General features: G+C 42.2%; 1 protein-coding gene across 2 annotated transcripts in view; it reads right to left on the bottom strand.

Annotated features, from left to right (window-relative positions):
* cpne5b (copine Vb) overlaps positions 1–19,430 on the bottom strand; it is a 138,205-nt gene extending 118,775 nt beyond the window's left edge. The window contains exons 1-2 of one of the 2 annotated variants that reach the window (XM_047583689.1): positions 18,509–19,430; positions 18,095–18,378 (exon numbers count right to left, since the gene is read on the bottom strand). In XM_047583689.1, the coding sequence (XP_047439645.1) occupies positions 18,095–18,213 (119 nt within the window). In that variant the 5' untranslated portion in view covers positions 18,214–18,378; positions 18,509–19,430. Of the gene's footprint in view, positions 1–18,094 lie in introns of both variants that reach the window. The other variant, XM_047583690.1, reaches the window with a different exon arrangement.
* Between the last annotated feature and the right edge of the window lie 4,611 nt (positions 19,431–24,041).

The raw sequence follows: 24,041 nt of genomic DNA, 5'->3' as shown, positions 1-24,041 counted from the left end.
GTTCAAAGATGCCACAAAGACACCGCAGAACACTTCCTTAAGGCTCATGTCCGGAGTGTTGTGGTTGCACATTTTCATCAGATAGTTTTAATGTTATGGCTGATCTGTGCATTCGTATGATCAACATATCCTGTGCCTACAAACCCAATCAGTTTGGATTAAAAAAAAGAAGAAAAAAAAAAGAAGCAGCTTGCTCAGCTTCTGAAAGCCCAGCGTTTTAAAAACATGAGCTTTACATCCAGCGATGAGAATTCTTCGCTACTGTAAAATCAGAATCTGTGCGAATGTTTTCCCCAAGGACATTTTTACCATGGGCGGACCGCAATACGAAGGCTACCCTCACATCTCTTGGAAGAGAAATCACTGCCAGGTTGACAAAATGAAAGGGATGCGTGGATGGTAGCGGTTGGCGAGAGGAGGGAGGAGTTAATGAGGGATAAGGAGAATAAAAAGTAAAACGGGGAAGGGGAAGCATATGTAGAGGAGCAGTGCAGTGTGAAAACAGAAAGGAGCGAACGAATGGGGAGGTGGGACGGTAGTGTAAAAAAAAAATATATATATATATATATATATATAAAAATGTGGGGGTGGAAGAAGGATGGTAATCTGTTTATATGAGCCACTGGGAAAAAGCCTATGGAGCGCAGTGTTATTACAGACAGATGATGTATCAAAAACCCTTTCAGTGGCCCTTCATCCTCATCCCTCAAATTATCACTGCCTTGTCATTTGTCTTTCTTATGACTTGGGTTTTATTATTTTCTGGATGTGAATACAATCTATATGTGCTTTGATACATGACAGTGGCATCCGTATATTGTAAAGTTTATTATAATTGGGACTACCCTGTCTTCAAATGAGACTCTGTCATCTATAGCAGCAGCTATTCATAAATGAATTTCTCCTCATAGCCTCAGTTGTCTGAGCCCAAACCGGAGTGTTGGCATTGGTTTAGTGTTGGATCGATGGCAGAACCAGGCAGGATCGTTTTTCTCACCAGCTGTTGAATTATTCAAGCCAAGACATCCTCTGGGGAGATTCCTGCGCGATGCTGCCAGACTGACGCAGCGAGCTTGCAACCTGGCAGGGAAGGATCGGGATCATCGCAAAAAATTCCCAACAGCACTGACTGTGCCCTGGCACGGGTGAGCAGGGGTCAGGGAACGGACGGCGGCGCGTACTGTATATAATATGTGATGGATTTATTATTTATGCTTCGCCTTGTTGGTTTTCCTGTGAGCAGCGAAATGGGAGGGATGACTATTTATCTTCAAAAATGATTCGGTGGAGGAGAAAGTATCACACTGCGGTACACAACACGCTGGGGTGCACTGTCAGAAAATGTAATCCAAGGCACTGTGGAAATCTATCTTTTGGCATATTTTGCAAAAACAACCATAAACCTATGAAAGACCCCCCCAACAACAGCCCTTTACTGTCCCTGTCCCTGTTTCAGCTACCTACTATGGCCAATTTAGAACATTGACTGTATATTAGAGGGCCGATATTTACATTTTTAATGGTATTGGTATCGCTGATACATGTATATTTTTCTTCTCCTGGCAAAATTTACAGACAGGCGCATCCACAAGCAGTTCTGTTCTGCTGGGCGTGCAGCTGGATGTCGAGCACCCCTAATAATAAGTTGTAATAAGTTGTAAAAAACAAGTTTTTCTTCTATTTATCTAATTTCTTCTATTTATTTATTTAGCAACTGTTCCTGTCGTTGTTAAGTAGGAGTTTGCTAGCTGCATGCTTTTCTGTCTTTCTCTTGTTTGAACCTAAAATTCAAGTCCTAAAAAGTTCAATATGTTTATGTTTGTGGTTAAATTGAGACTTTTGGTAACATTTGTAACCATTGTGTCATTTTAATGTAAATGGAGGGAGAATAAGCTATATTGGCTCCAGGTAGCACACGTCTCTTGTCCCCGAGAATCTAGAATCTCACTGAAAACACGAAAATAGCTTCTTATGTTCTTCTCAGATTGAAAATGTGCAGAGAAACTTTCTGGCATGCGCGTTTATCTGGAAGTGGAAGTGAATGTAGGAAGATTCTGTTGATGAAAAGCAAAATGAAAATGAAAGTGAGCCAATAAAAATCAAATATATCCCGAGAGGAAAAAAGTTGCAGAGCAAGTCAGTGTAAAACGTGTGATTGTTTCGGTGAAGTGGGTCACGGCAGCGTGAAGAGCTCATTGTCAGATATCCACCTCTGCCTTGCCCCTAAGACATGCTCCTGTAGCTAATGAGCTACTCCAGATTCCACGAAAAACTGTACCTCAAGCCACAAGACGCAAAAAACCTGCACCAGTCCTGAATAATGTCAAGAGTCCACATCCAAGCTCTAATCTCTAATGGTGCTGTAATCTAAATGCAAATGTTAACGCCCCAACCTTTTAGAAGGTATAATTTCCCATGTTCACCGTCTTCGTTTAGCTTGTTATTTTTCTCATTTGCGATAAACAAAATACAGCTGAGGCTGATGGAAATCCTATTAGTTCTGTTGGATTGTTTCACCATGAACAAGTGGACAAGTTGAAGGTTTGGCCAAATTATTCGTGGAGCAAGATGAAAGATCATAGAATTACAAAAAAATACATTAAAATTCATCAGGCTGGGAATCTAGTCCAAGCAATTATTTCCAAAACCCAAAAGGTAAACTTCATGATCTGTGAACCACCCTGCTCTTTGTCATGTTTGCAAACCAGTAATTTTGTTTTAATTTAATCACATGTCCCTGCAACTGTGGCTATAGTCCACTTGGGCTTTAACACAGGCTTGGCACTACTAAGTGTCAACATTGGATTGCATTTTTTCTTTTTTTTTGTTTTGTTTTTTTACTGTTATCCCTTTTATGGCATGCGTCTGAAACTGTGCAGGTAGCCAGCAGAGCTCCAGAACTGAGAGGAGATGCACACAGGCAACAGTATCCTTGTTGCAGGTGGCATTAAACCAGGGTACGGGCTTATCCAAATTTTTGAAATATGTGAGCAAACTCCGTGAAAATGGGATACATCCATCCAAATCATAACAGGGAACAATGAGTGGGTGTATAAAGTTGCATGCCAAAGCATACAGTAGATGTGACCTAAAAAGATGAATTCTGCACGACACGACAAAAACGTGTTCAAAAGGATTTTAAAACTTTAAACACTTTTTGAATATATCACGACCAGTGTTGCCACAGTTACCTGGAAGAAGTAGTCCAATTAGTGATTATTCTTTAAAAAATAACTTAGTCACTTTACTCATTACTTGATTTTAAATGTAATTAAGTTAGATAATACGTTACTTTACATTCAACAGCTGCCCTCCCAACACAAAAAGATAAATAAATAAATACATGTTTTTCTGAGCAACTTCTTTTGCAGTTTTATGCTAAAATCTTGACCAATTTTTTTGTTTATTTATTTTGTCTCCGGGGAGGCGAATCTGTGACCCTTCAGCTTCCAAGCTGTGCCATCCTCCCTCCATTGTTGTTTACATATGGGTCACTGCATAGTTTTACACTTGAGTTGTCCTCGAGCTGAAAACAGAAGTTGTCGCATACATGACATCACTCCCCCAGACCAAGAAGAAGGATAAAATATAAAATGGGAAAAATACTAACGCACAGTCACTTGGTTAATCAACTTTAATCTGATTACTTGATACTGGGAAAAAGGTAGTCAGATTAGAGTAACGTGTTAATGACATCACTGATCATGACCTGGATGAGTGAGAACCTTCACAGACATGGGAAACTTATTATAAAACTATCTGTGTGAAGTGCAAAGACATTTCAGCCTGGACCAGTTGTGCAGAAAAGTTCAAATAGAAAGTACAGAACACTTCAAATGTTCAGGATCATTATTTAACAAGGGAAACTATTTTGAGAGCAGATAAAAAAAAAAAAAAAAAAAAGTATGGCTACATTTGTACTTATTTGTTAAAATTGGTAAGAATGTGTCATGATCTACAACAATAGCGATGCTAGATGCAATCGTATTTTTGGATAGGCAGCCGGGAGTACAGGGTACACACACACACATTTGTTCCCTCATTCATTATCTATTTTCCTTTCGGGCATCGGTTACTCCAGTCATCTCACCCTCAATCTTTTCACATGTCTTCAGCTTTGCGGTGCCACACATCACCATCTTGCCCAATCATCCCATCCTGCACTCAGGGACGCGGAGCCAGAGCTGAAATAGCACCGTGGGGCCCACAATAGGCAAACAATTTCACATGTATTCAGAGGAGTGAAATCAATCATTCACCGCTAGACGCGTCCCGGCCCACAGTTAGTCAAACACTGATGGCATTACGTGGTGTTTTATTCATTCAAAAATGTCAGAATAATCATAATGTTAGGTTTTGTTGTGAAGAAATCAGCTTTTTACGGTTGGCCAGGTACACAGGTGTGTGAAGGGTTTGGAAAATAACGTGCTCCGTTTCAAACAAAGCTCGTGCAAATGCTTTCGGTTCCTGCATAAAATCACTGACAAGCTCATGTGCAAATTGGACATTTGTGCTGACATAAAAACTCACAACGTACCAATAGGGAAATATACTCGCGGATCCAGACCTGAAACCACATACCAGTGGCAGGCTGAGCTCATTAGCCGCAGAATACTTTGATATCATTTCTAATTTTAAGCACCACAGATTCAAGTTTCTATGGTCCCGCTCAGATACAATTTGTATTATTACTAAAATCCATCAGAAGAAGCACAGAGTATCTGTGATTAGATGGTGTCCTAGGACCAGCCAACTTACTGAGCCACCGATACCAGTGAAAATGCGAACTGAAAGCAGCTGCACCTGTAAAGACTCTAGCTCCGTCAACAAGCGTCCAGTCGTCCCTCGTTCACGGCGATCACCGGGCATGCCATTCAGAGCGAATTAGTTTATTTAGTTCGATTACAATGCGCCACTTGTCATGATTTTGGTGAAAGTGAAGATGAAAAAGAGCCAGCTTTCTAATTGCCAGGTGATGGTAGCTGTCCACAGCTGCGACTCACCTTCCTCAATAGCTCTGACTGAGTGCCATTAAGCTCCCATTACTCCATCACATATGCAGAGGACAGATGCTTCTACCTCGGCACAACAGGTGCAATTCGCACGCTTAAATGACTGCCCGTGCACCTGTCCTGTTCGTCGGAATGCTTTGAGGTTTAGCGCGTTCTGTGTTTTAGGTTTTATATTTAGATTGCAGGTGGAAAATAATTGTTGGTGGACGTGTCTTTCAAATGTTAGCATATGCCCTCAAATGCCTGAGCTGGAAAGGGTTTCATACGTATGGCCTAACAGAGATTTATTGTTGCATTTAGGGGGTTTAATGATGTGTGCATATCTTATTTTTCACAGTTACGACTGACTTTCTTTTGGAAACTTTTGGAAATAGGTACACGCTGTATGTGTGCATTCAGTGCCTGTCGTACACTTGCAGCCTTCTTGCATTTGGTGCTATTAATGGTCATGGTGATTTATGATAACAGGTTGTTGGTGATCTGTTGGTTGTTAGTACCTCCAAGCACTAAAGAGGTCATCCTGCTGCATCTGCTTTCTCCACAGAGAGCGTTTATTTGTTGTGCGAGTACAGTCGCGTTGGGCGCCTGCAGAGATGTGTCCTCTTAGCTTTGTTAGGTTTGTCAATGGCTCCAGCTGAAAGAGCCAGATGAATCCAATTATGTTATACAACAATAAGACACATGAGACACCGATAGCAAGCCCTCGGCCCAGCGCAACTTTGATAAAACGCTAATCGGGGATCCGAGTTGAGCAAGTTGTAGACACTGGTCGGGTGTTAATAAAGCCTCCCCCGATTAGAAAGACCATTCATGAATCCCCAGATCAAACTTGTATTAGAAACTGACTTAAAGGAAGATAAAGGCACGTCCGTCCTCAGTCCGTCAGTAGGAACAGTATCTGCAATAATAAAAGGGTTGAATGTGTGAAATATGCGAAGTGCCCATTCAAGTGTTTGAAGCAAACACACTGCTGGCTCCAACCAAGCTTTTAAAATGGCCGTAGAATGATTTGGAGCTTTTCATCAGCATCTAGTTTTTCTGAGCTCCTTTCACCATTATGGAAACACGGTCACTTTTATTTTCGCCATTATTTTAGAAAGGAACATTTGAGCTCACAATAAAGCTGCGGCATCTCTGATAACGCGGCGCCTGAAAAGAGCCATGATTGAACAATGATATGTAAAATAGCTGCCCTGTTTTCGAGTGGAATATTAATCTGAACGTCCCGAAGTCAAAAAGAAAACACTGCAGCCACATCGTGTGTCACTGAATATGTGAAAAGATCCTAAAAACCTCAGTTAGTTTCAGGGAGCTTAGGAGGTGTTTGGCTAAATCCTTGTGGAAGGAATAAATAGATATTGATACAGATATAGATCGATAAATAGACCCCTTCATGATCTACGTCACTGTGACATCATGACGTTAACTGGAGGCAAAACAGAGGGAAGCTTGAGCCGAACACTGTCACTGTCAACCATGCAAATGTCGTCTCGCTGTCCTTTTTGGCGATAAAACTGAAAAATCAAAAAAAACTAACTTGAAGTTTTATCAAAAACCAGGCACTGCCAGTCACAGATGACTTTGGTTTGGCTTAGGCGATAAAAAACAAAGGACTAGAGTGAGACAATCAACAACAATGCACACTTCATATCAGGTCAGATTAATATGTAATGCATCATCAGTTTCAGTCTGGATAACGTTATGGGTAGAATAAACCGTGACTGTAATTACATTAAGTTAATTAGGAGGTTCTTGTTACATGGTAATGCTAATGCTAACCGCTAGGCAACGCAACATTAGTTGTATGTTTCAGGGGTGTCCAAACAGAAGTTGCTACTTTACCCTCCACAGTGGTTCCACTTACTTCTTCTAATATCTTGGTTGGAGAGACTACACCTGATAAAGACAGACTCTCTGTGTTTGTATGGACAAAAGTCTTCATTCAAATTCTTCTATCGCAAGTCTAGCACATGTCCATTCAAGACATTGTTATAGGTGTAAATGTCTGAACATTGCATGGTGAGTATCCTGTCAAAATGTCCATCACTCACAGGACGGAGGATTTTTACAAATTGAGTTAATCATTATTTTATTTTGATTCTTGTTACATATTAATGCTAATGCTAACACTAACTGCGAGCTAATGCAACATTAGTTGGGTGTCCAACACACTCATGGTCTCTGGTAGTGAGTGTGTTAGTATATTCTCTAAAATAAGCGTTTTCCTCATCCATTTGCTGCCAAAACAGTCCACTGAAATATGCTAACCACCATTTACAGGCTATAGTGTTTGAGATGTTTGGCATCCAGTTAAGCCCCGCCCCTCAGAAAAACATCACATTGGTTACAAATCGTGATATTATTATAACTATTTTTATGCTGAAATGAATGATGAATTTGACTTACAGCCTGGGCTACCTGAGACTTTTGCCACAGCACACTTTCCCAAACTGAATTTAAAAATAACGTTAGCCCTCTAACATGTTTACTGGTAACAGCCTTTTGAGCTATTTACAAAACAGAGAAACAGACTGTTTGGACGATCCTTCTTTCCGTCAGTCCTTCACAGAGAAATTTGACTTTGTCTTCCCATGACTTCCCTCCTCTCGCCAGAAAACCCAGTGAGCCCCATCAGCCCGAGAGCGCAGATCAAAGCCCAGTTTCAGCCTCTCAGCCACTAAAGCCAGCGTGACACTGAACCATCATTAACACTCAGAGAGAGTGTTACCCTCCTTCCTTTGGAGCTGACATCACTTATGTTCAGTGGCTGCCGTCCACCGACTCACCAGGCCTTGTTTACAGTCGAGGAGATTTTCTCACCAAGAGCTGCAAGTTACGAGCTTAATGCTAGTATGTCGACTGGAACAGTTTGATGGCTGCAGGAATGAGACAGTTAATTCTCAGCAGCAGAGCTGACAGAGCTGATTATAGGCATTGCTCTGTGAAGACTCTGACAACTGAACAGTGCTGCTGTCAGGACTGGAGGGGATTATTGGGTGTAGGGCAAAGAGTGACGGGTAAAAACCAGCATCTTTATAATATCATTGTAAGAGAAGCAAAAAAGCAATAAATGGGAGAGGTGCAGAGAGGGTGGCAATTTTTTTTTTATGTTAATATATAAAGTAAGTTAAGCGAAGTGCTGCTTTTAAAATGTGAAGGAAGCTCTTGACATGTGCATATATAATCTTTTCAGCACGGTCCTTTTTTTTTTATTGATTTAGCGAAAGCATTAGTTGCAGTTTTGTCCATCAGAATTTAAAAAAACACCCCAAAATTTAATTGAACTGTGACAGCAAATGCTTTGCAGAAACTGTCTATAAAGCGCCTCTTTACTGCGTTACTAAAACACCAAGAGTGTAAAAAATAATTGACTGGTTCTGCCAGATGTGGTGTTTCATGCTATTAGGCCATCCGAAAGTCCATTTGTACTCAAACTGCTCGACACACGGACTCGCCATAATACTTCCTTCTGATCAACACAGTCTTATCGGCGGAAGGAAAAAAACACCCAACAACAGCTCTTGTGTGTGTATTTAGTTTCCACTGCTTCTAGGCTTCATGCAGTGTAATAATTTGACCCCAAAATGAACTGCGTTGACCACTAGCTATCTGCGAAATGGAGCAGGATAGATAGGTGCAGCAGGAAGGTTGTTAGTTGTTAGCCAGATTATGAGCAATGCCCCCCCCACCCCAAGAGACCAAGTCTGAGTAAGAGACGGTCAGCAAGTGTTAGAGTGCCATGGTCTGCTGTCATACCTCTATCTTCAGCGTACACAGAGTGCAACCTGAGGAGTACAGTAAATGCAGGAAAAATGGCAAAATCTGTGTGGCTTCAAAAAGCTCATATGTGAAGACGAAGTGTGTTAGTATGAAGAGCCGGTGGTTGAAGTGGAAGTGTCATATTAACTTGCACAAATATTTTGCCAGCAGGTCATCTCTTTGTGGTATTTTATCTTGATTCATGTTAGAAGACTCTGGTTAAGTCTATTTTCATTCTCAGGTTTGTTTTATCAACCAACGCATAATCACCACAGTGTAATTGGCACGGCATCCACAGTATTAATAGCATTTCAATGTCTGCTTCACCAACCAACTTCTTCAACTCTCCCCAGCTTACTGGTTACACTCCAAAGTTTTGAGTTAGAGAAGTCGTTTTTTTTAATTTTTTAATTTATTTTATTATTATTATTATTTTTTTATTGATCCAGGCGCCTGAGAGCAAGATGCACCTCTAACCACTTACTCCTGCTCTATGTATGTGGCGCTATTTCCAGCTCGAAAACACTCATCTCTCTCCATTATTGTTTGTGTTGTCGCGTGGTATTGCACATGAGTTGTCCTCATACTAAAATCGTGACTTGCCGCATACATGACGTGACTCCCTGAGACAGAAAGTAAAAATATAAAATGAGAAAAACAGTAACACTTTAATCTGACTACTGGTTTGGAAATAGCAATGCGTCAGACCAGTCGTTACTGGAAAAAAAGATTAGAGTGCTAAGTGCTAATAAACAGAATATTACAGGAGCTCCTAATTACTATTTACACACGGGGGCGGCCATCTTGGTAACTCAACTCAAGGGTAGTTGGGATCCTACGATTTGCCGAGGAGAAAATCCGACTCCGAACTCGGAAATTACGACTTCTGAGTACAATGGAAAGCATTATACATATCAAAGTTGAGCTAGCTGCAACGCTTCAGCGATGCAGTCCAATGACCAATCACATGCATTTCACCAACAACATCAACAAACTCTTTAATGTCACTTCAGTGGCAACAGAGTAGCTGGTCCAAGCTTGGCCGTTTGGTAACAAAAGTCACTGGGAGGGTGAACGTAGCATTAAAGCCAGGTCGGCGTTTTAGCCTATCCCATCACGGTGTTGGTGTCAGTTTGCAGCTTCATATCTCTGGCTTCCATTGAAAATGACTTCCTGCTGCTGCCGTTGCCAGTCGTGTGAATGCCACAGCAACATAAAAAATCTAGTTATGCTAAGCTCAAGGGAACTGCTTGCACATCTAACCAGCACGCTACCAACCCAGACGTAGATTAGTCATTGTGTGACCATTTTTTTAACCAGCATAAGAAAAACATACAAGTGTCAATCTAAAATGACAAAAACGTTTGTCTAAATATTAACATGCTCCTAACCTGACCTTTTTGCAGAGGCTTGCACGCATTTTTCGAAATAGAAGTAGAAATGGAATGAGAAACATTTTGAAAACAACCAATTAAATGACTATTTATAAAACCTCCATATGATTATCTTACTACATTCTTTTGAGAGATTAGTCATTGTTAGCGTTTATCCCATTTATTTAGCGAATAAATGGGATAAACTTGATTCATTTTCCTTTAAATTCCCTTTCTCTTTTAAAAGTGGAGCACACATTAGACCCTATAAAACAGTATTTAACGTGTTATTTCTTTGTCTGTCCTGCCTAGAGATCATTAACTCTGTATGTCTCCCTTATAATTTACTCTTTATAAGGAGTTTAAAAAGTGAACCATAAAATCAAATAAGTATTTGGCCTTTCAAATACAAAAGAAGTTTAACTGTTTAACTGACAAGCGCTTTGTGTTACCAAAATTAATTTGGTCCTTTTTTTGGAGCAGGAAGTGTTGAAATTGTCTGTAATTTATATTTTCATAATAACCATTCATCAGCTGACCGTGAAAGCTGTGACAGCGTGAACGAGGCCATTACTCACAGTGATGAACTTTAAGAGAATTATCACCTGACTCATTATTTAGCAGTCTGTTCTTAAAACGGCAAGGAGTCCACAAATAGCCGGCAGACACGGCGCAGCGTTTAACGGAGCCACGAGTGTGCGAAAACCAGCAAAGCTAAAAGAGGACTCCACAAACATGACACTAGTTAGTTAGTTTGTAAACAATGTGACGTTTTTAAAGGGGCGGGGCTTAACTGGATGCAAAACATCTCAAACACTACAGCCTATAAAAGGTGGTTAGCATATTTTGACTATTTTGGCAAGAATGGACAAGGAAAACGCATATTTTAGAAAATATACTAATACACTCACTCCCTGAGGCCATGAGTGTTATTTTAAAAAGTTGACTCTGACTGATGGGATTATATTCACCAACCCCCACACTCTCACTTATTGGATGGACGATTTGACCAAAGGAGGACACAGAGGGGACGAAGTCTGGTCTGTCTTTATCAAGTGAAGCCTCTCCAACAACGATATTAGAAGAAGTAAGTGGAACCACTGTGGAGGGTAAACTAGTAAATGAAACTTCTGCTTGGACACCACTGAAACATACAACTAACATTGCGTTAGCTCGCGGTTAGCATTAGCATCAACATGTAACAATAATCCCCTTATAATAACGTAATTTGTCAAACCCTCCATCCAGTGAGTGATAGACATTTTGGCACAGCTGCTCACCATGCAGTGGGCAGACATTTACACCTATAAAAATGTCTTGAATGGACACGTGCTAGACTTGCAACAGAGGAATTTGAATGATGACTTTTGTCGATACGACAACAGAGGGTCTGTCTTTATTAATTGAAGCATTTCCAGCAAAATACTAGAAGAAGTAAGTGGAACCACTGTGGAGGGTAAAGTAGCAAATGAAACTTATGCTTGAACATCCCTGAAACATACAACTAATGTTACGTTACCTAGCGGTTAGCATTAGCATTAACATGTTACAAGAATTCCCTAAATAATAATGATTAACTTAACGTAATTTAAGTCACAATTTAGTCTAATTAATCATGGCGTAAATAAAGCGTGAAACATTGCCAACATTAACACTTCACACCAACATAACTCTGTGCTCTGTCGTTACCTACTGTAATTTCAGTTCAACAATCACTACTTTGACCTTATAACATGAATTTTGAATTCATGTTATAAAGTCAACATCATCATGATTAAGTGTTTGCCGCACACGTACGCACATCGGCTATCAAGGTCCCGCGGCTTTCCATCCTCGTCCACCTGTTTTATGACCTGAAGCCATACATTCATTTGGTTTTTTATCCTTCTCTCTTGAGGGGAGCAGAGAGAATTTCAGAGTTTTATCTTTTAAATGGTTCCCAAGAACGATACACAACACAGCAACTTCTCCTTTGTTTTCACCCATAAGGGGGCGTGGCCTCTTTAGTGACGTGGGGTTACCCCGTACACCTGCCCATTAGTAAATAACTGTTTTATCGTATACTGAACACAGTGGCCCTATAGCTCGTGTGTTTTGTGCCTGTATCTTTTCTGCTGGAGTTGATTAGACAACAACTAAACCTTGTGCAAAACCAGAAATACAGTAATGCTACTATTACATTATCACTGTCTGTGGGTTTGTCCTAAACCTGCTGCTTTCTTATTTGCATTTTGCTGTGGTAGCACGTCAGGATGTTTTTGTTTCTTTTCTTCTCAACCATGCAATGTCATGTCTCTAACCTCGTCTAGTCCATCCTATCTCTGTGTGCGTCTGAGAGAAACAGACAGAAAGAAGTTTGTCTTACTCTTGGTGCTGGTGGTGGTGGTGGTGAGGAATCATCTGCGAGATAATTATGTTGTGGTTTGCAAAGCGGGGCTCATGTTTTATACACAGCGCTCTTCACATGACTAACGAGCTTCAGTGAAGCTTGCGGTGCAGCGCACGCATTCACGGCAGAAGAGCTCAAACCGGGAAGAGATGTGTTGTGAAAGAGCAAGGGAAATGAGAGCGATGAGAAGCAGTGGTGCTAGATCTCCCCAGGGCTTTCTTTCTTTCACTGTGTGAGATCATGCTTTCATATCCGTCCCAGATCCGTAAAGGAAGCCGGCAGATGCTGAAATCGGGAGGTTGTCATAAGCAACGAATCTCTATGCAAATGCCGACCATCCAGAAGTGGAGTTTAATCATAGCAACACATGCGCCGCCTGCACTCGGGAAACAAGCCGTAAAATCCCAGAGAGGGGAGCCGTGCGCTGACAACAAGAATGGAACGATCATGTCGCCACCGCGAGCCGCCAATTAAAGTAAAATCCAGCAGCTGCGACATCCATCTTCATGTTATTGAAGAACTTAAATGAGGTGTCAACCTCAAGCAAAGGCCAATCTGTTAATTGTTTAATTGTGTTTCTGCTCTACTTTCAATCAATAAGAACTTTGACCCAGTGTTTGTTGGGAGTCTTAAAACCCATCAGCTCATTGCTCCTACATTAATGTGCAAAAGGTTTAGGAAGCTTATATATCAGATTATTATCCAACAAACAATACTCTTTTGGAGGGAATTGGTCTCTAATTCATTCAACAGGAACATGCAAACAAAAATTGACAAAACTCTGACTGGAATGGCCTAAATCAACAGCAGAACTGTGATAAATTATCATATTGGACTTTTCAGCCAGCAGAGAACTGATTAGTTAGCTAATGCAGCTGACAGCTTTCAGAGCAAAAGTAGGATTGGTAAAACACTGGTTCCCAATGAGAACCAAATGCTAGGAGTCATGGTGGGTGTGTACTCACCCTGTGAAAATAAACAGTAAAAATGCAAATGTGAGAAGGAGAAACTGAGCCGTCAGCGTGGAATTTATAAGAAAATCGCACGTAGGTCTTGCTAAAGAATTTGGTGAAGCCTGAGGTTCAGCCACCTACTGGGCTGGTGCTGCACGTTATGAACAGTTAGCATGTATGGGCACTCTAAATATTGATTTGAACTGTTTTCTGTTTAATGCAAATTATATGAATTCACAGATTTGCTGATAAATGACTTTACTTTTGAAATCATCCTGTAAATGTTGAATCACGGTCCAGACTAACCACAGTCCATGTACGTATTAACATTTCATCAGAGCTCAGGATTTCAAATTCTGTCAAACCAGGAGAGTCCTTCAAATGTATCGACACAATTTTCAATGTCTCTCCAGCCAATACAGAGCATTTTAGCTTGTTTACCAAACTGAGTTTCAATCAAAACGATTCTATCCTGAAAATAGGAGGTAAACACGTGATGTCACAGTCAGGGGTCGTCTCCGTGGTTACGGCCACTGAGTGGCAAAAAGTGACAGTTGAACATGGAGATTAGCAGCATTAGTTTGAGTCACAGGCTTTAATAGCGTCTAAACTGTAGAATGAATTTAAAATAAGTTGAAGAGCTGTTGTGCAATTGACTGAACCAACAGATTTGAAAAGCAGTCAGAGATATATTTTTACATATATCTGCCAAAGTAAAAGTGAAGCAAATGGATCGCTGCATTACGAAGAAACAACTGGAATCCAGGCACAGAAACCTGGTGTTGTGGTTCACATTTAGTGTCAGGTAATATTAACTTATGCTGTATTTTTTGATGAAGTCATACCTTAAGTTACTTCTTAAGTTACGTCAGATACGTTTGTGGATGTTGTTGTTTTGTCGCAGTTACGGCCGACAGTAACTATTTCAGTTCCAACAATAAATAACAATAAAACAATAAATGCAATATTTGAGATCACTCCTCGTCAACCTTTTAACGTCAGGTCGTACACGACAGCGTTGTATGGCTAATGTTACTTCTCAGTAAAGCTCTTGGCGCTAGCATCTTTTATTTAGCTACATTTATCATAACTGAAATTAACTAACACTAACTTCAACTAACTGAAACTGAGGCCAATCCACTTTTCCAAATTCATACTAGTTTGTATGGATCACTGTCGTGTCTTATTTCCTTTCATTTGATTTTATAATCTACATTTTCCCCGGTCTCGCTGTATTTATTGATACATCTCACTATGTTTTTGCCACTCCAGGGGGCGTGGCCCTGGGCAGCAGTGACATTAATGCATAACCTCTATACACATCTCTTTTCTCTTGTGTTTTCTAAAATTGAAGCACTTTGCTGTTGGTCAGAATCAGCTCCTTTTAAAGTGAATCCAAAGCAAGTAGAGCTCCCCCTGGTGTCTGGCTGCGGTATAGGTCATAAGCTCCACCTCCTCCATGTTAGTGGATGGAACTTGGACCAAACTAAAACACTAAAATACACATAAAATAACTTTTTTTTTTCAAGTATGATTTTTCCATTTTAGGAAGTGTTCATATTTTTACAGTCTATGGTCAGAATACACGGTATCAGTGTCACTTATTTGTCATCCAGACGTTTGGGAGAGGATTCTGACAATGCCTTCAGCAACTGAGACTGGAAGTGATTGAAGATCATTTTTGTGTTTTTTTTTTCCCCCCAAATTGCCAGGTTGCCATTTGTCATTTGTTTCCCTTGAGAAAAGGCTGATGCTTGACTCTCTGACAGAATAGCAATGAGAGGAATAAATATGCCCAACTCTACCGCGGTGAAGGGAAATATTCCATTTGAATGTCAGAACTATTCTCGAGAAACTCGTCTTTTTCTTATGTTGCGCGTCCAAACTGCGACACGCAGTAACAGGTGAAGGACGGAGCCGTGCCACGGTGAGCGCACTGCGCTCCGGTATCACCCTCGGGCAGCTGGTTCTCCTCGACTTCCAGACCCGCTCTTCAACCCGCCTGCCAGACTGTCCTCCTCAACCCACTGGGGAGACTGGTAAATGGTTACGGGCTATATTAGACACATCTTTTATGTTGCTGAAGTGACTGGACAGCAAACTCTGACTGGAGGACCGTGTAGGATTTACACCTCTGCTTTCCTCTCCGCTTGCCAATTGTACACCCTTTCCCCCCCCCTTTATATCTATGTAGGAGCTGGACCACTGACTGACAAGCCCCGCGGGAGAGTAAACACCAGTTTAAGACAAATCACAGTTTGAACCAAAATTCTCTCTCTCTCTCTTTTTCTTCTTTTTCTGTCACGTCAAACCCTTTCACAGGTGGTCCCTGTCTGACACAGCAGCCGAAGGCCACAAACAAATGTGTCGAAAAAGTACACATCAAATCTAGTCAGAGAAGTGAACACTGTGACGAACGCAACTCAAGGACTGTCTGTTCACATATGACGCGCGCAGACTGTGTGCGCTGTGCGAAGTTAAGGTATGAAGGTTATGAAAAGAGAAAACTCTGCTGCTTCAGACTGCGCGCTCAGACTGAAAGGGATGAGTAGCAGAGAATAGCGCCATTTGCAGCTTCCTGCCTCCTCCATCCTTCTCCCAGAATGAAAGACAAACCAATTCCTATCATTCACCCCCGCTATTTTCCCGATCCAGCGCCCACCCTCCCCCCCCTCTCTGTTTGTCACTGACCCTGATAATAATACGTTGTCAAAAGCAGGGGGTGCAGCCTGTAATAAGGGGTATTAACCCCCGGGGAACAGCTATCATCATGGTTCGGAGGTTTTAGAGCGAGCGCGTACACGATGACAAAGGGAGACATGGGAAGAACGCCCGACAGGGAGGCTCTTCTGAATAGGGTTCTGACTCACTCAACATCTGTACAAAGGATTTGGAGGATTTGCGTGGCCCTGAACTGTTATTAGAAGTGTTTGAATGTGACTGAAAGATTTAACTGTTGATTTCCTCCGCTTCGGGAGCAGCTCCGCTCCTGATGCGAACTGATAACACAGCGGGAACTGAAGCGTATGCGGAGGAACCGATGGTTATGGGAGCGATCATTTTGCACGTGGAAGGTGTTTATGTGTCACATTAGGTCGCAGCTCCGTGTGTTGTCCGGCCCTTCCTCTCATTTCACACACACACACACACACATAAAACAAGCCGTTTGAAAACATCCTCCCTGCCCTTTCCATTAACGCTTCCTCCTCTCCAAACTCCTCCACATCCTTCTGGTGAAAGGAATCTGCACCTCTAATCTGCTTGGTTTTTACAAACCAGCACAGGAACGTACGCACACCTTATCAGAGGAATCATTTACAATGAATGCAGGGGGTGGGGTGGGGTGGGGTGGGGTGGGGTGGGGGAGGCTTGTCAGGATGGGACTCATCGTTTACCTGAATGGTGCTTAATTGCGCATCAGTAATGTTGTAAATCCCACTCGCCTCATTTTTAACAGGAAAAAACAAAAAACAAAGCCATGCAGGGTTTTTTTTCTTTCTAAACTGATGCTCTAGCCTCGCCCACCATCGCCAGCACCACGGTCGTTCATTCAGTAAATGTCTTGCCAGGGTCTGTTTTTTTTTTTTTTTTGTTTTGTTTTTTTCCTCCTCTCTATGAGCTGAGCGGCGAGATGTGCTGCGAGCTTCTCTGAACGCCAGAAAGCCCATCAATAATGCACACCCAGCTTGTTATAGCTCCAACTCACTCTGCTTCGATGGCTCACCAACCTAAAACCCAGCATCAAAGACCAGAGACATCCGCGTCTCTCCGTCTCTCTCTCTCTGTGAAGATGCCTTCAGTGGAATGTCTAAGAGGTGAAAGGCGTTGAAAGCCTCGACTATAAAGCCTTTCCTAATGGGAGGAGGAGTGACTGCCTGTGTACACGCTGTTCGAATGCTGCAGGGATTCATTTGGGTGAATTTCTCCTTCTGAAATACTTTTGTGCTGAAAAAAAATCTAAGCTCGAGGTCAGGGACGCAGGCGCCATGTGAATGCGATGCAGCAGTACTTTTTGAAAAGAATGCACGAGATGAATGAACAGGGCTTTCAGTGTTGTTGTGTGCTGCCTGCAGACAGAGAGCATGCGGTGTGGAAGATGCTTCTGGCTGAAGGGGTGCCAGAGGAGGATGCAACCAATTCTCCTGTCACATTAAAACGTGACAGTAAGAGCTCACGTTTCAGAATACATACATGCATGCAGTTTTTCGTTGACATTTTGTAAAACAATAGTGTGAAAAAACTGAGGGCATGAAACAAAATGCACATTTCAGAGCCTCCTTTTGGATGACATCTAAAGTTAAAGGACATTCTAACTTTTTTGTTTTAATTAAAAAACTAAAAGCGTCTCTGCGGGAAGATTTGATTAAAAAAATAACTTTCTTTAGTGCAATTATTAAACTAAACCTAAAGGGAACTGTCCCCACACCGCATCTACAAATAATTACCGGCTGCGTATTGGGTAAGTTGCCTCTATCTATTTTGGATCTGTCCCAGCAATCCTCGGTAGATGCCACAGAAAGGGTGGGGCGCGCTCACAACTTTTCCAAGCAAGCAGCCCGAACCCCGAACTTCGCCGACGACCGCCTCCGCGCGGACGCGCCAACTCACCTGCAGGAGACGGTGATTTCTACTTTGGTGGCGGGGATGTTGCCGGTGATCGGATCGAAGTCGTACACCGACGACATGTCCTCCAGCTTGTCCATAACGTCCCCCTCCATCATCTCCATCGCCAGAGTTCGGGGCGGCTCGGGCGTGATCCGAGAGGCGCACAGCCTGGCCCCGATGGAGCGCGCCGAGTCTCCGGTGAGTCCTGAGACCAGATCAGAGACCAGGCGGCCTCCGGTCCGACCGGGTGAGGCAGCCACTTCACAAATGTTGACGCTGGAGAGAGGCTGGAGGAGGGGGGGGGAGAGCACTGAGTGAGTGAGCGAGCACCCTCGAAAGCGGAGGCGCACTTGGTTAACTCTCCATGTAGTTGTATGCGGGGATAGTATTTGAGATTACTGTTGCGCCCTCACCGACCTGCTGCACATCACATGGAGAGGAGGAGAGGTGCGACGCTCTCTGCTGTTGTCTCCGGTCTGTGCGCACAGCAGAGCGTGTGAAGAGAAAAGACTAGATACACTTAAACCCACCCAGCCTCCTCCCACACGGAATTACACTCAAGCAGGGATGCCAGCCTGCCCATACGCCGGGGCTGCTGTTATCACTCTGCAACATCCTGTACGCTCTTCACTGAGGGGAGAGAGACAGAAGAGAGGGTGTATTTGCGAGTGCCTGTCACAGAAATGTAATTACGCACCGATGTTATTTGGCTTTTTTTTCTTCTGGGGCGTGGTAGTGAAATAAAACAACGCAAGGGGGATTCATTCAAAAACCATTAGATACCGATATCATCGCGGCTTAACAGATGCGTGTGAGACTCTGAGCACAAGTTGCTGAACAGTGGTTCCATCCAGACCTGGTGGTCGAACCGTTCAGCACCACAGCACCTGAACAGCTCCACCGCTGAGTTCAGTAACGTGGGGGAAAAACATTATCGACACATTCGTAAAACTCTCTTTGCTTGCTCAAGTTTAACAATTATACAGTACAATCGGTCCAAGGTGCTAAATCCATGTCAATCTGTATTTGGGAGTTCTGAGTGAAACAGTTTTCTTTCTTTCGCATGGATTAGTAGTTTTTCTGTGATGAAAGAGGCATGCGCAGTGCATTTTAAGAAATGCAGCTATTCAGCCGCCAATTAAAGAAACGTTCATGCCGGGTGATTTAAAATCAATATTTATTACAGGCAGAGGATTACACGGAGATTTAATGACCTCTATCCATCATAAGCTTGTTGTATGCAGCAGAAACTTGTCCTGTCTTAATAAATGTGCTAAACTGACAAGAAAGCGGTGGCTTTGTCATTTTTTTTGATAATACGCTTCATACACGTCGTGTGTGCGTGTTTGTGTGTTATTTTCTCACCACCATCTCACTGTTTATGTCACTTGCTTTGCCACTCCCACATCTCCCTCCATCTCCCCTCATGAATAAACAAAGGGCTCACACACATACTGTATATGAAATGCGCATTAAGGGGCGGTCATGAATAAACAAACAACCAGCTGTTTCCCATGGATTACTGGTCGCATCAGGAGAAGGAATCACTTCAAACCAACTTGCAGGAAAGCATTTTGCACCTTTGGCTCAATGCGGAAACAGAGACTCAGAGATTTCCTGGGTCATTGGACCCTTTCTGTTTATTTCTCAGTCTCTCTCTCTCTTTCCCTCAAGCTCACTCACACTCACTCACTCACACACACATCACAGACACATGCAGCCACAAACCATTTCGCCTCCTTTCATAAATGGGTGCAGAAGCACACCTCCTTACTGCACTGAGCACCTATCGTCTGGATTCTGGAAATCAATTTACCCCGGCACAGGATGCTTCTGCCCACACAGCCCTCCAGCTCATGATCAGGGACACACACACACACGCACACACACACACACACACACACACACACACACACACACACACACACACACACACACACACACACACACACACACACATACTCATACTCACACTCATTCTTTTCAGGCATATGCACCAATGTGCGCACATGAAAACAAATCATTTTCTCATATACCACTGAATGACCCATAAACAGAGATAAAAAGGCTCACACATCTACATGCGCGCCCCTTTTCTCTCCAGGATGATTCACGTATTTTAAGGGTTGGCTGTTTTGTGTGGGCGAGCGTGTTATTGAGGATGTTCCACAGAGTGGGTTGGAAGGAGCAGGGCCAGAGGACAAAGACAGAAAAAAGAAAAAAAAAAAACAGGAAGGGGAGGAAGACGATTTTTACAACGTCTACTTTGCAACAAGTAGTAACCCGAGGTATCGGAAATTTCAGAATACGAGGGACATTTATTCCAACACGCTGAGGCTCCAGATATCAAAGTATGTGCCCGTTCACGCAGCGTTTTGCATTCCTTCATCTGCAGACACAGGCTACTCTAAAGGGAGCGATAATGAAAAAGAGCAGCGCTTCGTCCCCTGGTTACTGATAAGCTGCATTTTATTTAAATGCTGTAGATATTTGCTGTCTCTTTATACGTTCTGCGCATGCGCTGAATCCAGCAAAAAAAAAAAAAAAGATAAATGTCTCCAAACACCACTCCAGCCGTCAGCTTACAATCAGAAAATGCACTCCAGTGACCATTTAGGTATTTTTACATTCTTCATTATGAAGCATTACAAAAAAAAAAGGAGAGCCTGCAGAGAGTCTGTACTATATTTTAGTAAAACCAAATCGATTCGAAGAGGATTTCAGACTGCTACTGTTCAGTAATTGCATTATGTTGGTGCCATTTCCATTGAAACTCTGCCCGTTCCTGAATGTCTCAGGGTGTCGACTTGTTGAGTGATCAATACGAGATTCCGCAGAGCACGGGAACTCTCCTTTACATGTTACTGCTATCCGACTGCAACGGACTAGTAGGTGGTCAATGCTTTGTGCTGCCAGTGACATTAATAACACCATAGGGGATTGAAATGTCCCTCTTCCTCCGTCCTGTTCTCTCGGCTTCCTGCAGTTTTCTACACACTAATTACTGTGTTTATTCTTGCTTGCGTCACGCTGTCCAAAAATATCGGCATTCTGGGAGCAATTATGCAAAAACAAACAAACGCCGTGTCAAGCAAATGAATCTCCTTATTTTTTTCGTTTGTCTTTTATTTTATTGTATTTTTTTGTCCACCAACCTGGGAAATCAAGAGATTTGTTGACTCGTCTAATTTAACATCATTTCATATGAGATAAGGCTAAATTTCACTAAATTTCACCAATCAGTACGTTCAGGATCAATTCCCAGCCGCTTATTGCAGGATTTTTCCTCCAAACTTGTCACGAGCTGAAGGCATTATGTCAGAGCCAGTAGTGTGACCACTGGCCGCCGCCATGAAAAGGCTCAGCTGTGCAAAATAATGAACTTTGACGTCAAATGCAACAGAAAACTCTGTCGCATTTGACGTCTAAAAGAAGCGTCGCACACGACAAAACAAATCTTTCATTTCAGTGCCTTCTCCGGTTATTTACTTTCAGCCATTTGCAACTGGCTATAAGTCGACAACCACAGAAAACATAATTTCTCAGTAACCTTTAGGAAACCATGATGCATCTGAGTACTTTAAAGTTTTTCAGTAAAGGACTCGACGGCTTTGTCTCAAGTTTAAAAGCTCTCCTTCAACACATACATGAAGGCTGTCAGTCTATTGATATTCCGCTCGTACTTTCACAGGTTGTAGAAGCAAGAATACATTAAAAAGATCAATACTTGTTGTAACATTGTGCTGTGCCGAGGTTAAACATTTTAGAATAATCTTGACTTTACTGCTTCTCGAGTGTCTGCTAGTAATCTGACCAAATTTAAAATGGAAATTTGGGTTTAACAAAACACGTACGGTGTCGCAATGCAAAAAAAATAAATAAAATCATAGTAACTTATGTGCAATTATTTCCACAATTGTCTGAATGATTCCAGTTATTGCTTTCCATCCGAGTGACTGCTCAAGAGTAGCGCGGCCAAAACAGCGCCAACTTTGTTAGTGTTGTAACACTCGGCGATTATTTTTAATAACGCCCATTTGGTGCAGCTTAAGTGAACACCAATAACCTCTGTTTCATGACTGAACTGGATTAAAACTGGCTCCTGAGGCGCCGTGTTGCTCTCTGCAAGTGTTCCTCACTTGTGCCCCGTAGAGGAGCAGAGGCTTTGATAAACACAGTTCAAAAGGGCCACATGTTCCCACCCAGGGAGTAATCCTGCTCTGTGCTCCCAGTGGTTTAATCCTGAATCAAACCCCTCCCGAGGTGACATACGTCGCTAAGAAAGCTTTCATGAATGATTGGTTTGAGGCTCACGAACAGAAAGGTACACATTTACAGTATTCGTGGAAGGCCACCTTGGATATAAGGTGGCAGATTGGGGAGGGCGATTAAAGCCTCAATGGCAGCGGGGATTCAAAGAATTTGATGCTTCATTAGAGCCACTGAGAAAATAAGAAGAAGAATAACACGCGCAGGTCTACAGTAGACGGATAAGCTCTCGAATAATTAAATATAAACCTCTTGATTAAAAAAATATCTGAAAGTTGTAATGGTGCTGCAGTTTTCCCTAAAGTTCCCCGCTGAGTTCTCCAGGGAAGCTGACTGGATGGACCTTCTCCTCCTGTTGGTTTTTACCAGTATAGTAAATTATGCTGAGTAGGTTCAGCTCTTGGGGGAATAAGTTTATGTTTGAAGTAACTCCCAGAACAAGGACGTAGAATCAAGTCTGAAGGAGACGTCTTGATGCAACATTTACATCTGCGCTGGATCGTGGAGATGCTACACGGACGTAGGGAGACTCAAGGTTTATTGAAGAACTCTAATGCTCTGTAGCTATGGCGACAGCCCAGACCCCAACCTTAACGCCGTGGCCTGACGAGCAACTCCCCAGAAATCTAACTAAATCTAACGTGTGAGCTGTGATTGCTCTGCTTCGTAGTAGCATATTTCCGCTTTAGTATTCCCGGTAAATAGAGACGCTTCTTCATGTCTATTTATTCTCTTGGATAAATAAAGGTAGACCACACCGAAGAAAGACGGTACGAGCATTTGAAAGTGAAGCAGGAAGTAAAAGCAAAAACGACTGACAACAAAGACTCAGCGCCGGGTGACGTTGATACAGAGGGATCCAGACGAACGAGCGCACAAGTACAAATGACTCACACTGGTGTGTGTTACAGCTTGTATCGCTTGTTGTATGTCAGGGTTGCACTCTTTGCCTTTGTCCTGTCGTCTGCTTCAAACTCAGCTACAGCTCTACATCCATTAATGAGATATGTAAAGGTAGTTTCTTTGCTCCCAGCGTTTTTCAGGCCAAGGACCCTCAGACTGATGGAGGGATTAAGTAGGGACCCTACCTACTATATGTGTTATATATTAAACTAGTGCTATTTATAAATATACATTATTATTATCATTTTCCATTCAATATCCAGCTATTCAAATATGCACAGGTTCAAGTATTAGTTTTCTAAAGTTAAAATTATTTTCTTTATCTGTCAATTCTATGTATATATAATTGTTTTCTTGACAGTTTTAACTTTAAACATTGCTAAATACTAACACACTAAAATATGTTAATGTGTATTTAAAGACATTTATAGAAATATATAAAAAATTACTAATCAACCAAAGATTTTGTGACCCCCGACCTCCCGCAGTACCTGCTGTTTAAGACCTATATCTTAAAGGTTTCATTTCCATTCTTTTTGGCGTCATCTATGGCAATAAGTGGTGATAACAGGTGTTATTGAGCCTCACTCTTCAAAAACAATAGACAAACAAACAATATTTGCGACAATGGGTCCCTGTCATAAATACTTCCCACCTGACAGTGCGCTGCTTTTGATTATGAGCTAGACGGTCTGTCTTGAGAACCTGAGCCGTGTTCCTTGATGTACAGCAGCTTCACATTTAAAGTGCAGACATGATATCAAAGTTCTTATTTAAC

This window comes from Mugil cephalus, chromosome 4, assembly GCF_022458985.1.
Source record: "Mugil cephalus isolate CIBA_MC_2020 chromosome 4, CIBA_Mcephalus_1.1, whole genome shotgun sequence".
NCBI classification, from domain to species: Eukaryota; Metazoa; Chordata; class Actinopteri; order Mugiliformes; family Mugilidae; genus Mugil; species Mugil cephalus.
This window is presented reverse-complemented; position numbering and strand designations above follow the sequence as displayed.